The following is a 12,404-nucleotide window of genomic DNA, read 5'->3' on the forward strand; positions in this document are numbered from 1 at the left end:
AATCCGCCCTGGTTCACACTAATGAAGCAGGTGCTGAACATTACATCATTCTCTCTACCGACCATCAGGGGGCGACTCTTGAGAAAAAACTTGTAACACTTGTTTTGTTAGCTCAGTAAACATTGTAGAAATATTCAGATCTTAGGTCTCTTTTTTGTTGACCTTCACTTTTCCACATTCAATCGACCTTCATCCATCTTTTTCTTCTTTCACGTCTTTTTCATGGTCATTATCTCCTTCTCATAACCCTGGAACACGTCCTGTTGCAGGAGGGTTCCCAAGTACTCAGGATGCCCGTAATCACGAGGACGTTGTCAAATTATGCACATCAGTGACATGTATTTGCATCTTTACTGTTTATTCTTGTGATTTATAGATGCAATCTGTGTGTTATTCCAATTGTTTAGATGTTACATTGACAAATGTAGCAGTTGTGCAAGAAATGGTAGAATAAGCAGTGGTTTTACTGTTCATTCATTGCGGACGACAAGGATGCGCACTTCGATCCTGTGTTCTTCAACATGTACGGCAAAAAGCACAACTCTGCTGTGCCTTTGCACGTAAATATGTTTTGCCAGTAATCATCTACGTCACGTATCAAACATGGACACATCAGCTACGTTGAAAGCGTAATCTCCACGAAATATAAAGTCAAAATGAAATATCCCAGATTTGAGGAATTTCTCTCTATTTTAGTTCCAAAAAGGAGTTAAAAGAAACAGGGAGGTCTACGCGGGCCTTAGATGGACTTCCGTTATTAGTCCTGGTCATCTTGATTGGAAATTTCTTGATATCGGCCGTGTGTGTGTACCGTGATTAAACTCAAACTACTGCTCATGATTAACTGCCTCATTAAAGCTGAGGCTGAGCCTCTCGGCACCTGTTCCCTGAGCCAGTCCAACCCACGCCGCTCTGCAGCTGAGCCCAACCACACACCACCGCCACAAACCCCCTGCTTCATCTTTCTGGCCTCGCCTTTTCTTCCGGACAACTTTATTTTTGTCTTCTCCGCTGCTTTTGCAGCTTCCTTTGTGACTCACAGTGAGTTCGCTCACTGCAGAGTGACTCTAGACATTCCTGGCATATGAAGAGTGAGGTCTGAACTAATAAATAAGAAAAGTTTTGTTTCTAATAAAACTTTTTCGTTTTGGCTGTTGGCCTTCAATGAGGACGCGGTGAGTCACCACCAGGATGAGAGTACATGTGTTGGAGTCTGCTGGGAATCGCACCCTTCGTCTCCTCAGAATCCCTTTGATTCTGTTGAAGTTGAATGTCTAACTGCACCACTTGAGTTGTTATATTGTGTTGAAGGACCCTCCGCCCTCATATGAGCTGTGCAAATTGTCATCTGAATGGAGGTTTACATTGATTGGGGAGTCAGGACTCGTTGTCAAGATGGGCACAGTCTTCAAATCGATTTGACATTGAAAAGAAATAAAAAAGAATGGGAAAAGAAAGAGTGCCAACAAGTACTGATGCCGTTCAATTTAGTGTGTAGTAGAAGCAGCGCTGCAGAGGACTGTTTTGACCTCGTCTTTTTATGATCCTTTCGTCTTATTTGAAAGCAGGGGCACTAGCCAGGATTCAAGCACAATACACGCAGACACAACCGTTTCATGGGAAGAAACATAGATGAACATAGATAGACGACGACTGAACACATCGTCGTCGTCTATTGTGGCCCATTAGGATTTCCACAGGTTATTGTGATGTGCAGAGCTAATGAGTGAAAAATTGTCCTCCGTTCATTATAAATTCGGATAAAATAGACTCTGGTGTGCATCAAAGTCCAGGAAATACATTTGAGTTTCTGTTGGCTTGTTAAGTTTATACATATACACATTTATGTAAAGTTCTGTCTGGGGTAAAGCAAGAACAACAAAGGAACGAGGAAATGGCTCAAAGAAAAGCAAATCTTTGCTTTGTTACCGCAGAAAGATCATCATCTTTTACTCTGTTAGAATTTACATTTGGTTACTTTTGGTAGTGTAATTTCCAGCCGTTGTTAAATAAGAGTCTTTATTTAGTTAATACCTTGGGTGTGCTTCTATAATGTGCTACGGTCTCAGAGCCGGACCCTGACATCAGCTTTTCTTCTCTCTCTCTCTGCGTCCCCCTCTAGGTGGGCTGGTCGCACTGCTTTCACCTCTACGCATCATCTCCCACCGGCCTAATCCTCTACCTTCCCTTTTCCATCCCACTTCTCGTGGGAACCACACACAGCCGGACATGTCTCTCTTGGCGTCCCCCGCCCCCTGCCTCCTCCTCCTCGTCCTCCTCCTCCTCCACCCACTGCCTCCCTGCCAGCCGGAGTCCCAGCGCAGCGACCCCAGCAGCGAGCCTAGCAGCGACCCCGTGAGTCTGGGGGCCACGTCCTCCATGTTCCCCTCCCAATTCCTGCCGTCGCCGTCCTACAGCAACAGCACCGCGCCTGGCAAAAAGGATAAGTGCATCGAAGACACGGTGTGCTTGCCCGGCATCCTTCTCCCCGTCTGGCAGCCCAACCAGCCCAAGCTTGGCGAACAAGTGGCCAGAGCGGTGGTCTACTTCGCCTCGCTCATGTACATGTTCCTGGGAGTGTCCATAGTAGCGGACCGCTTCATGGCGTCCATAGAGGTCATCACGTCCCAGGTGAGAACAAGTGTACAGAGCTATGTATGGGAATGTAAATGTTATGCTTCCCGTTAGAGGTAAGTTAATTTTATAGTACGATATGACATTTATAAAAAGATCGAGCTGCAATTTACGTTATTTTACGTCATCCATTCAAAACTTAATTATTTCTTCTTTTCTTTCTTCTAGTCAAGCCCTTAAAATATCTTGTTAATTAAGAAACTTGCTCAGTTTCAAAGGTCATTTATTGAGGTCGAAATCCAGATGTGTTCGTTGGAATAGTTTCAGGGCATATTTGATATTCACGTTCCCAGGTTAATTCACTTTCTCTGCACTTAAGCACTTGCTCAGGGGATAAAAGTAATGCAAACGTATTTCCCCCATAATACTGTGAAATCATTTTTCCCCTATTGAGAGGGGGGAACTATGGAAAATATTAGTATTAAGTATTAGTTAAACGTATTAAATCAAATGGAGGAGACCCTTTGCAATCACTAGTTTCCCTCATCCCAATTTTAAAAAAAGTCTGATGTTACTATCTTTAAAATACACATTTCTAATGATAAAATGCACTGGAGAGTCATCCAGCGTCCCCAGTGAGTGTATAATACGTTCTGTTCCTTATGCAATTGGCGGGACAACATTTGTTGCCGGCCCCTCAGGTTCCTTGAGTTTGGCGAGCAGTTATTTGCTGCAGTCAATATGTTACTATCTTTATGTTTGAAAAACAGCATTATCAATCTTAAATCTTAATCTTGAAAGCTTTGACACAAATGACAAATATAGTTTAAAGACCTAAACTATTCTGAGCGGTTTAGGAAACACGTCATCGATCCCTCGTTATGTGTGCGTATGTGTGTCTAATGTTCTCCCGGTCAACATGGCGCTGACTTACATCCACAGCAATAATTCACGACCACGTTGGCACCATCAGCTCTCAAACCATGCTGCCCCACTAAAAATATACTTATTGTACATGAACGCATTTATCAGGCTGCGCATGCATATTTAATCACTCTTAAGTGCTTATTGTTCCAGGTTAGTGTGTTTGTGTCAGTTCTCTTAATGGAGATTAATTTAGATTCCCCTCTCCTTCCATGTATCCTCAGTAATACTTTAAAAGCTCTGCTCTTCTGATCTTAGAGGCAGAGCAGTGTGTTTATCTTAGTGTGCACGATAGTCATAGAGTGCATCTGTTTAACTGAGCGCAGCAGAAATCAGGTATCAGGTTGCAGTCTGCTCTTGATATCTTTACCCCTTATGGAACATGTGCATTTGAACAGATTCATATTTAATCCATATTGGATAATCCTGACCACCCCCTCCACCACCTGCTACAGGGACAGCGGAGCACGTTCTCCAACAGACTCCTTCAGCTCCGCTGTCACAAGGACCGATACAGGGGATCATTCCTGCCCAGTGCAATAACACTTTACAATAAATCATCCCATGCTAAATAATGACAATAACAACCCTGTACTGCTGTGATGTTGCTGCTCTTCCTCTTCTCCTTTTACAAATTGTTATTATTGTCTCTTTTGGAAGGTTATTCTTTTGTTTCAGTTTTAGTTAATTTAACTTAATTTAATTTAATAATTTAATATTTCTATCTTATTATATTGTATATAATGTGTATTTTTTTATTCTATTTTCTTCCCTGTACATGCTGCTGTGATACCAAAATTTCCCTCTTGAGGGATCAATAAAGTATCAATCTATCTATCTATCTATCTTAACATACAAACGGAATTTTCAGCCGTCCGATGAATAATTTCGCTATTTGCTGCATATGTCAAGACATGTAACAAGATTAATTCCCCCTCGCTTTAATTTACATTATGGAGACATTATGGTCAATTTATGCATTTTTAACCGCTGTTATTAGTAACTCCATTGCAGTTTATGAGTATCATACACACAGGAAGCTGGTAAATCTTTTGAGTCGTTTTCATATGCTTTCTGGATTTGTGTATTTTGTGCGCAATGGCCCACAAGTCATGGATAATCCGATTCTCAAACTGTGATACATCTGTTGTAGATAGGTACATATTTTCAGCTATTTTTACTTGTGCTTTGTAACATTTGTTAGTTTTAAATATTTAAAAAAAATGTAAATATTTTAAAAATAAAAACAGCATTTCAATTGAAATCCATGGTTATATTATTTCAGGCTGGGATTGACTATCTTGACTAACTAGAAAGTGTCAACTATGATCCAACCAGAAAAATCAGCACATGGTTGCCAATCCATCCCAACGAAAGTAGCAAGGAGGCCTCATTCCAAATGTCCCTCATGGTCCAGTTGGTATTCAGAGAGATATTCAAACCCATAGATGTCTCTAAATCCAACAAACTGTTTGTATGTGACCGAATCCCAATGTCGCTACTAAGCCCAAACCCTAACCCTCAAAAACCCAAACATGAACCCTAACCCTCAAAAACCCAAACCCCCACAAAACGGAACCCTAACCCTCAAAAACCCAAACCCCCACAAAACGGAACCCTAGCCCTCGGGGGATTAACGGACGTCACCTGGTGGTCGAGTGTGAGTCTGTGAAGGCTTCAAATTGTGTAACTATGAATGGGACAGCACTTTGCTGCCACGTGTCACGTCACCGAGACAACTTCAGAAAATAAATCTTACAATTGAGGGTGTTCATTTTAAATGTTTTATTCTCTGATTCCCTTGAATGTCTTTTTGGCTCTTTCCTTATAGGATGAGGAGCAATTTTAAGTTAGTTTAATGACTAAATGTTATATTTCATGCATAGAATAATAATTACTGTTTTTCTCTCCATCTTTAACTTTTACTGATTTATGATAACTTAATTTTATCATAACAGTGTTAAACCTCTTTTTGAGGTCACTTTGCAATGACTTGTGGGTAATTCCATTGGGCCAAGTCAGCATCCGATGCTAATTTATGCAAAAGGTTCATAGAGGGCTTTAAATGTCCACCAGCGAGCCCTGAAACATTCAATGATTTGAAATTGGGACATAACTAAACCCTCACAGAGTCAGCGGTAAGAGCCTCAAAGTGCGTGTGTGTGTGTGTGTGTGTGTGAACAGACTGTCTCCTCCTCCTCCTCAGGTGACCTGGGCCCTGTTCCTCGTACGTGGTTCAACTAAGTCGATCAAATGTCCGATTATCCAGCTCAGATTACCGAGATGATTGACATCAGGATATCTCGGTGCTATGGTGATTTAGACAAACCTGCTTCGGGGAACCTAAAAGCCTGATCTACGTCATCTCATCCTGAAAACTATCCGACTAACTCAGTTAACCACGTACGAGGAACAGGGCCCTGGTGTAGGCACCTGCATGGTTTGGATCCAGCCTTCCCCTCTTACTAACCAATCAAAAGACGTGCACCAGCGGTGGCAGCGCCAGCATCAAAATGCTGGCGCTGCCACCTCAACATATGATTAGTTAACGCCATGGTTTTGTTTCCATTTGACCTACAGGGGCCCGTGCGGTTCATTTCGAAGGGCCGATTTGTAGGACCTTGGCAGCACGTGATGGCTGAAATATGTTTGGATAAAATCTCTAACATAAAGGCCCTTCAAACCTCCAGCTGAGCCTGGAAGCAGCGCAACAATGAAATAAAGAGAATAGACTGTGGTGGAATAATTCAATACATATTTTTGGAAAAAATATTTCAAAATAAACTGTACGTTCTGATGATGTGTAGGCCAGCAGAGAAGGCCTTGCTGGTTCTGACAGCCCGCCTCTGATCAAAGACTACCTGTGTGTTTGGGCCCACAGGAGAAGGAGGTCACCATCACCATGCCCAACGGGGAAACCTCGGTGGCAACGGTTCGAATCTGGAACGAAACTGTGTCCAATCTGACCCTCATGGCGCTCGGCTCCAGTGCTCCGGAGATACTGCTGTCGGTTATAGAGGTACACACACACGCACACACACACACATTCTCTTTGTGATCCCTCGCTCCTTCCATCTTACTCATCTTTCTTTCCTTTTTATTTATTCTTTCGTGCTGTTGTACCTGCCCATCTGTAATTGCTCTCCATCTCTCGTCCCCACGTCTCCCAGGTGTGCGGTCACGGCTTCGAGGCCGGTCAGCTGGGCCCGGGGACCATCGTCGGCAGCGCCGCCTTCAACATGTTTGTGATCATCGGGATCTGCGTGTGGACGATCCCCGTGGGCGAGACCCGCAAGATCAAGCACCTCAGGGTGTTCTTCATCACCGCCTTCTGGAGCATCTTCGCCTACATCTGGCTCTTCCTCATCCTGTCGGTCATGTCGCCGGGCATCGTGGAGGTGAAACGGGCTTAGAGAGAGTTTTGCTTTACATATAAATATAAATGTGTTGTTGTGGTTCAATGACATTGAGTACATTTACTGAAGCACTGTGACGAAGTACAAATTCAAGGTGCTTCAATTTGATGTTACACCTTTCTTCTACTCTTACTACATCTCAGAGGTAGATATTTATTTATTTTACTCCGCTCTATTTGTTTGTGAGCTTTAGATACTGTTGTCATCCCCTTATTTTCTGATTCCTTACCTCCTGATGTGTACATGACATGCTGAAACAAACTGAAGGATGCCTTTACGTGTTGAGGAAAGACAGGCTTTTAGTAGAAGCAGAAAACAGGACAGACACACTTCAAACATGTGATGATCTTATAGAAGATGATGAGGATGTAGAATAAACTAATATATAAAGGCACATCTACATTAGTTAAATGGAACTTAAACAACACTGACAGGGAACATTTTACTTCACAATCAATATTTTTACTTTTAAAACATTAAGTACTTTTTGCTGATAATACTTACATACCTGTAATGGAGTATTTTCACTGTTGGAACTCGTGCTGAGGTAAAGGATCTGAAACACTTCCACCGCTGGGGAATGTATTTATATATCTCTCTCTGCCTGTGCCATGTTGCACCAGGACCTTCCTTCTTACCAGTTGTACCTGTGCGCTGTGAGCCCAAATGGGGGAATCAGAGACTGACTGTGAATGTGTGTGTGTCTCAGGTGTGGGAGGCTCTGGTCACCCTGCTCTTCTTCCCAGTGTGTGTCCTCCTGGCCTGGATCGCCGACCGCCGCCTGCTCTTCTACAAGTACATGGGCAAGCGCTACCGCGCCGACAAGCGCCACGGCATCGTCGTGGAGACCGAGGGAGACCTTACGCCCACCAAGGGCGACATGGAGATGATCATGGACGGCAAGTTCCGGGGGGGCACCGTGGTGCCCGGCGAAAGCTGCGGGGGCGGAACCCAGGACGGCACGGCGGGCGCCGTCTCCAATAACCTGCCCAACTCCAACAGCGCGATGGTCAACGTGGAGAGCAGCAAGGAGCTGGACGATAGCCGCAAGGAGGTGAAACACGGAGACGCTGGCCGCTTCAAAAAAACACATTTTCGCCCATCTATCGGTAACACGAGGGTTTGACGCCTACGCAGCAGAGTGCCGCCAGACAATCTGGCAAAAATCTAAAGTTTATGATACCAAATTACAGCATAACTTGTTTTCTTTGGAGTGGTAAAAATGATTCAATTTGGCATCCAATTAAAAGGTAACAAACTGAACATTTCTGTAGAGGGGATGTCCATCCAAAGGCGCTCAGCCTTTACGAACCCGAAACCTGAAGATGCGCCTCAACAAATCCCAATGCTTTCACACATTAATGATTTGTGACTTTTGTCGACAAACCGGTCTGAGCTGCATCTTCAGGTCTCTCTGTGGCTTCTGCTGTTGACGTGCCCTCTACGCCCAATGGTCTCACTCACAGCTCTTTTCTCATCCCATAATGAACTCAAAATGCTTCCCCGGGCACATCTCAACATTCTACATTACAGGTCATTTAGCTGAAGCTTTTATCCAAAGCAATTTACATTGCATTTTAACCCATGGTTTTACATTTTGCCTGGGAAGCAATTAGGGGTTAGGTGTCTTGCTCAGGGACACTTCGACATGGGACATGGAGCAGCCGGGGTGGGAACCCTCTCTACTCCATGCGCCAGATCGTGCTCCCTTATAGGTCTCTAATCTCGTTTCACAGGTTTTATGCTGCCAAAAAAGGCAGTTAACAAAGAAAACACAATTTCTACTGTTAGATCATTATGATGTGCGGAATAACGGATTGTTTGCCTGTCCGTCTCCCGCTCCGATGAATGGTTCCGTGAACGATTTCCATTTCACAAAGTTATACATGCTGTCTTTCTGCATTTGAGATACCAGTTTGCATTTAAACTCTGTTCCTGTCGACTGTATAATGATCCACATTTAAACCAGTTGAAAGAGATGAGTAGTTTCAGTTGTGAGGAGGAGAAGAGGAAATGAGTGTTTGAGAGGTAACAAGGAGGAGAAGAGGGACGAAAATACCACCAAGAGGGTCAGAGAGGTTGAGGACGGAGGGAGAAACAGTCCCACGAGGGAGGACAGAATGACAGACAAATAGATCATTCATTCGTCATTTTGAAACATTTAGTGAAGCATCACGTTTACACTGAACATCACAGGACGGATTAAGAAACGTCCGCGCATGCCGTCAGCGTGTGTGGTTTAGATATTCTGATCACGAGTGTGTCCTCTCATCTCGTCCGCCAGGTGATTCGCATCCTGAAGGAGCTGAAGCAGAAATATCCGGACAAAGAGCTGGACCAGCTGGTGGAGCTGGCTAACTACTACGCTCTGCTGCACCAACAGAAGAGCAGGGCCTTCTACCGCATACAGGTAGCGCGCGCGCACACACACACACACACACACACACACACATTATTGATAAACAGACCTGCAGAGGGACACTAAATAGTTCAAGGCCTTACATTTCTGAAACTCATTTTTAGACTCTGCTCATCATGGATGAAAATGGTTTATGAAAATAAATGAAAGGCAAACACTTTTCCTTATGTAGAGGAAACCTCCTATAATGTAATATATATATATAATATCATGTAATCAGGTCAAATGAGTCACTTTAAATGGATGATTGTAATAACTAATGTGATAGGTGATGTAATGATCTAATGATTCTAAAAATGATTCTTATAGTGTTTTTCTACAGCGTGATGTTAGTACTTTTATTTCAGTTAAGGAGCTTAATACTCATAGTGGTGTCACGTTTAAATCTATTTCTTGATTGAAATGTTTCAAAACAAAAGCCTAAAAGTGAAAGAAATGAGGTTTCTTCTTTGAACTCCTCTTCTTGTCCGTCTCCATCAAGGCGACCCGCATGATGATCGGAGCCGGTAACGTCCTGAAGAGGCACGCGGCCGACAACGCCCGGCGCACAGCCGTGACGGACGAGGAGGCGCCGGAGGTGGAGGACTCGGGAGAGTGCAGCCGCATCTCGTTCCAAAGCGCCCACAGTCAGTGCATGGAGAACTGCGGCGTTCTGACGCTGGCTGTCGTCTGCCAGGGTGGGGCTTCCTACACACGTCTGTAATCTGTCAGATCCATTTATCATTTTATCAAGTAATCTGGACTCGAAGCAACAAGCAAAAACAACAGTGTGGTGGCTTATTTTATTCATACTTTCACTTTAGCTCCATGTAGAGGTCCTGCGTTTAAGATCTTACTGGAGTTATTTACTGTGGTACTTTCATCTATAACATTACACGTAAAAGGCACTTAGGTGCATTCTAAGACGGTTTTCTAAGAATCAAAGCCATACAGTATATTCAGGTCATATCTGCCCGACGGTGTTAAACTGCAGTCCATAACAAAGGTTTTTTCATCCCGCTGGTCAGGAGGTCTGGGAGAGAACACCTTCTACGTGGACTACAGGACAGAGGACGGCTCGGCCAACGCCGGGTCCGATTATGAGTACAGCGAAGGAACGCTGGTGTTCAAGCCCGGAGAGACCCGCCGGGAGATTAAGGTGAGGTGGAGAGGAGGGGAGACATTGGCACACAAATGGTAACAAACTCGTTTGCCAGCCAAATATTACTGAAAACAGGCGATGCAGTAACTTGATTCATATTCAGAGCTGACTAGATTTTCCGCGAGAGTCCTCTCGTCTGGTTGGCTTCTCTTCTGACAGTTAATAAATACTAGTAACAATTTTTGTCTACAAATTGACAGTCCAATCTACCAAAAGCAGTCACTTGAGTACATCTAGCAAAGTAAATGTAACTTGTACAATGACAAAAAAAGGTCGTTATTAAAAGATGAACTCAAGTTTTTTGGAGATTGAGAACATTTTAATTATCCCTGTTGAGAGATTTGACGAAGTCGACTTTCATGTCATCCCGAAATGCTCCGAGCTAAAAGAACAAAAAAAACTCAGGGCCTCAAAATACAGAAGACGGACGGATTCACACAAAGTATCGAGGAGCTGAGGTGGTTTCACTTCAAACGTGCTGCTGTGCGCATCCAAGATGTGAAAATATCAGAGCGAGGGCTCCCAGCAGGAGAGAGCACACTGCTGTTACTAATCAGAGTACTTCCAAGCCGTGCTGTACCACGTAGTATTTACTGTTTAATCCAAGATCCCTCGCAGGACTTTTGTGTTACAGGATCTTCTCAATATTATAAAAAATGATTGAAGAAATTATACTTCTCCAGCCCGACTTTTTTATCTATAGATGAGTTTGATCATTTGATTTTTTTTATCACATTTTTGTATTTATTAATATAATTTCATCACATTCTGTTTAGATCATTCCACCTTTTAATTTGGGTGTATTTGTTTCACGGCTCATACTTCTACGGTTGGAAAAAAACAAATGCTACAGCAGTTCCCTATTAGCTATCAGTTGGAAATAAAACAGATTCTTCCTGAGGTGGAGTAGGAGGGTAATGATGGGCCTCCTTTGCACACTATTATTACTATTATCAAGCACATATACTCGGATCGTCTTCTCAGACTTCATGTTGGACGACATCAACACGTCACCCAGCAATCATGACTGCTTACCAGGATATGAACCAAATCCAAGAAAATAGACACAAGGCGGGACTTTGTGGGAAAACTTTAAGATCCAAAACTGAAAGAAAAATCTGCTGCTTTGAATGATTCATCACTATGTTTTATGTTTGTTTTATTATTACCATTGTGTTTTGAGTCCTATCTGAGAAGAAGGTACAGAATTGAACAACCAGTCCCAGTGAGCTGCTCCTAAGTGTGCCGTCTGATATCGCAGGCCAGTCTCTCTGCTTCTGCCATCTGAACTGAAGACGCTGTGGGATTGAAAAGCATGTTGGGGGATTGCACGAGACAAAGACGCAGTGGGCCGGGAACTCTCAGCTCACATTCAAAGTTGGATGTAAGATCAAAAGAGAGTGATGGGAGAGACTCATAAAAGAAGCACAAAGACGGGTTGTACAAAAACACACGGCACGAACTGCCTCGTCTGCCGGGAGCGATTGGACGAGGAGCCGCTCCGAGAGGCCGGTGTCGTCAGTGTCGTCCCGGCTCGCCGGGGCGGACGTGAAACGGAGGGAAATCATCTCCACCCGAACGTCTCCCTCTGTTCTGCTGGGCAACCACCCTCTACTGAGGAAACAAAAAAGTGGTCAAAAAAGGCTTTGTAGCAAGCACTCTTACTCATATGGAGTGATGCCACATTTCTAACGAGATGTGTTAATTAATAAGAATTTCAATTCATTTTTGAAATGTGAAAATAAATAAAAATATCTAACCACATGTTCGCACTGGTTTGGTCCAAAGAGTCCGAAGCTCTGAAATATTCAGAGAGGCATAAAAAAAGACACTAATCATCGAACTATGTTAAAATGTAATGGAAGCAGTCGATTAAGTGGCTGCTAATCATCTACTTAGTAAACTACTGGTGTTGCAACAGTACAGTGAA

At 43.5% G+C, this 12,404-nt stretch overlaps 1 protein-coding gene across 6 annotated transcripts in view; it reads left to right on the plus strand.

Moving 5' to 3' along the window:
• LOC120821401 (sodium/calcium exchanger 2) overlaps window positions 1-12,404 on the plus strand; it is a 125,087-nt gene that overhangs the window by 97,754 nt on the left and 14,929 nt on the right. For 5 of the 6 annotated variants that reach the window (XM_040179898.2, XM_040179917.2, XM_040179889.2 and 2 more), the window contains 7 exons: window positions 2,123-2,631; window positions 6,380-6,517; window positions 6,669-6,896; window positions 7,624-7,968; window positions 9,199-9,324; window positions 9,815-10,010; window positions 10,341-10,471. In XM_040179898.2, coding sequence (XP_040035832.2) covers window positions 2,230-2,631; window positions 6,380-6,517; window positions 6,669-6,896; window positions 7,624-7,968; window positions 9,199-9,324; window positions 9,815-10,010; window positions 10,341-10,471 — 1,566 coding nt within the window. In that variant the 5' untranslated portion in view covers window positions 2,123-2,229. The remainder of the gene's footprint in view (window positions 1-2,122; window positions 2,632-6,379; window positions 6,518-6,668; window positions 6,897-7,623; window positions 7,969-9,198; window positions 9,325-9,814; window positions 10,011-10,340; window positions 10,472-12,404) is intronic. The other variant, XM_078106520.1, reaches the window with a different exon arrangement.

The sequence above is a fragment of the Gasterosteus aculeatus genome, chromosome 1 (assembly GCF_964276395.1).
Source record: "Gasterosteus aculeatus chromosome 1, fGasAcu3.hap1.1, whole genome shotgun sequence".
Taxonomy (NCBI): domain Eukaryota; kingdom Metazoa; phylum Chordata; class Actinopteri; order Perciformes; family Gasterosteidae; genus Gasterosteus; species Gasterosteus aculeatus.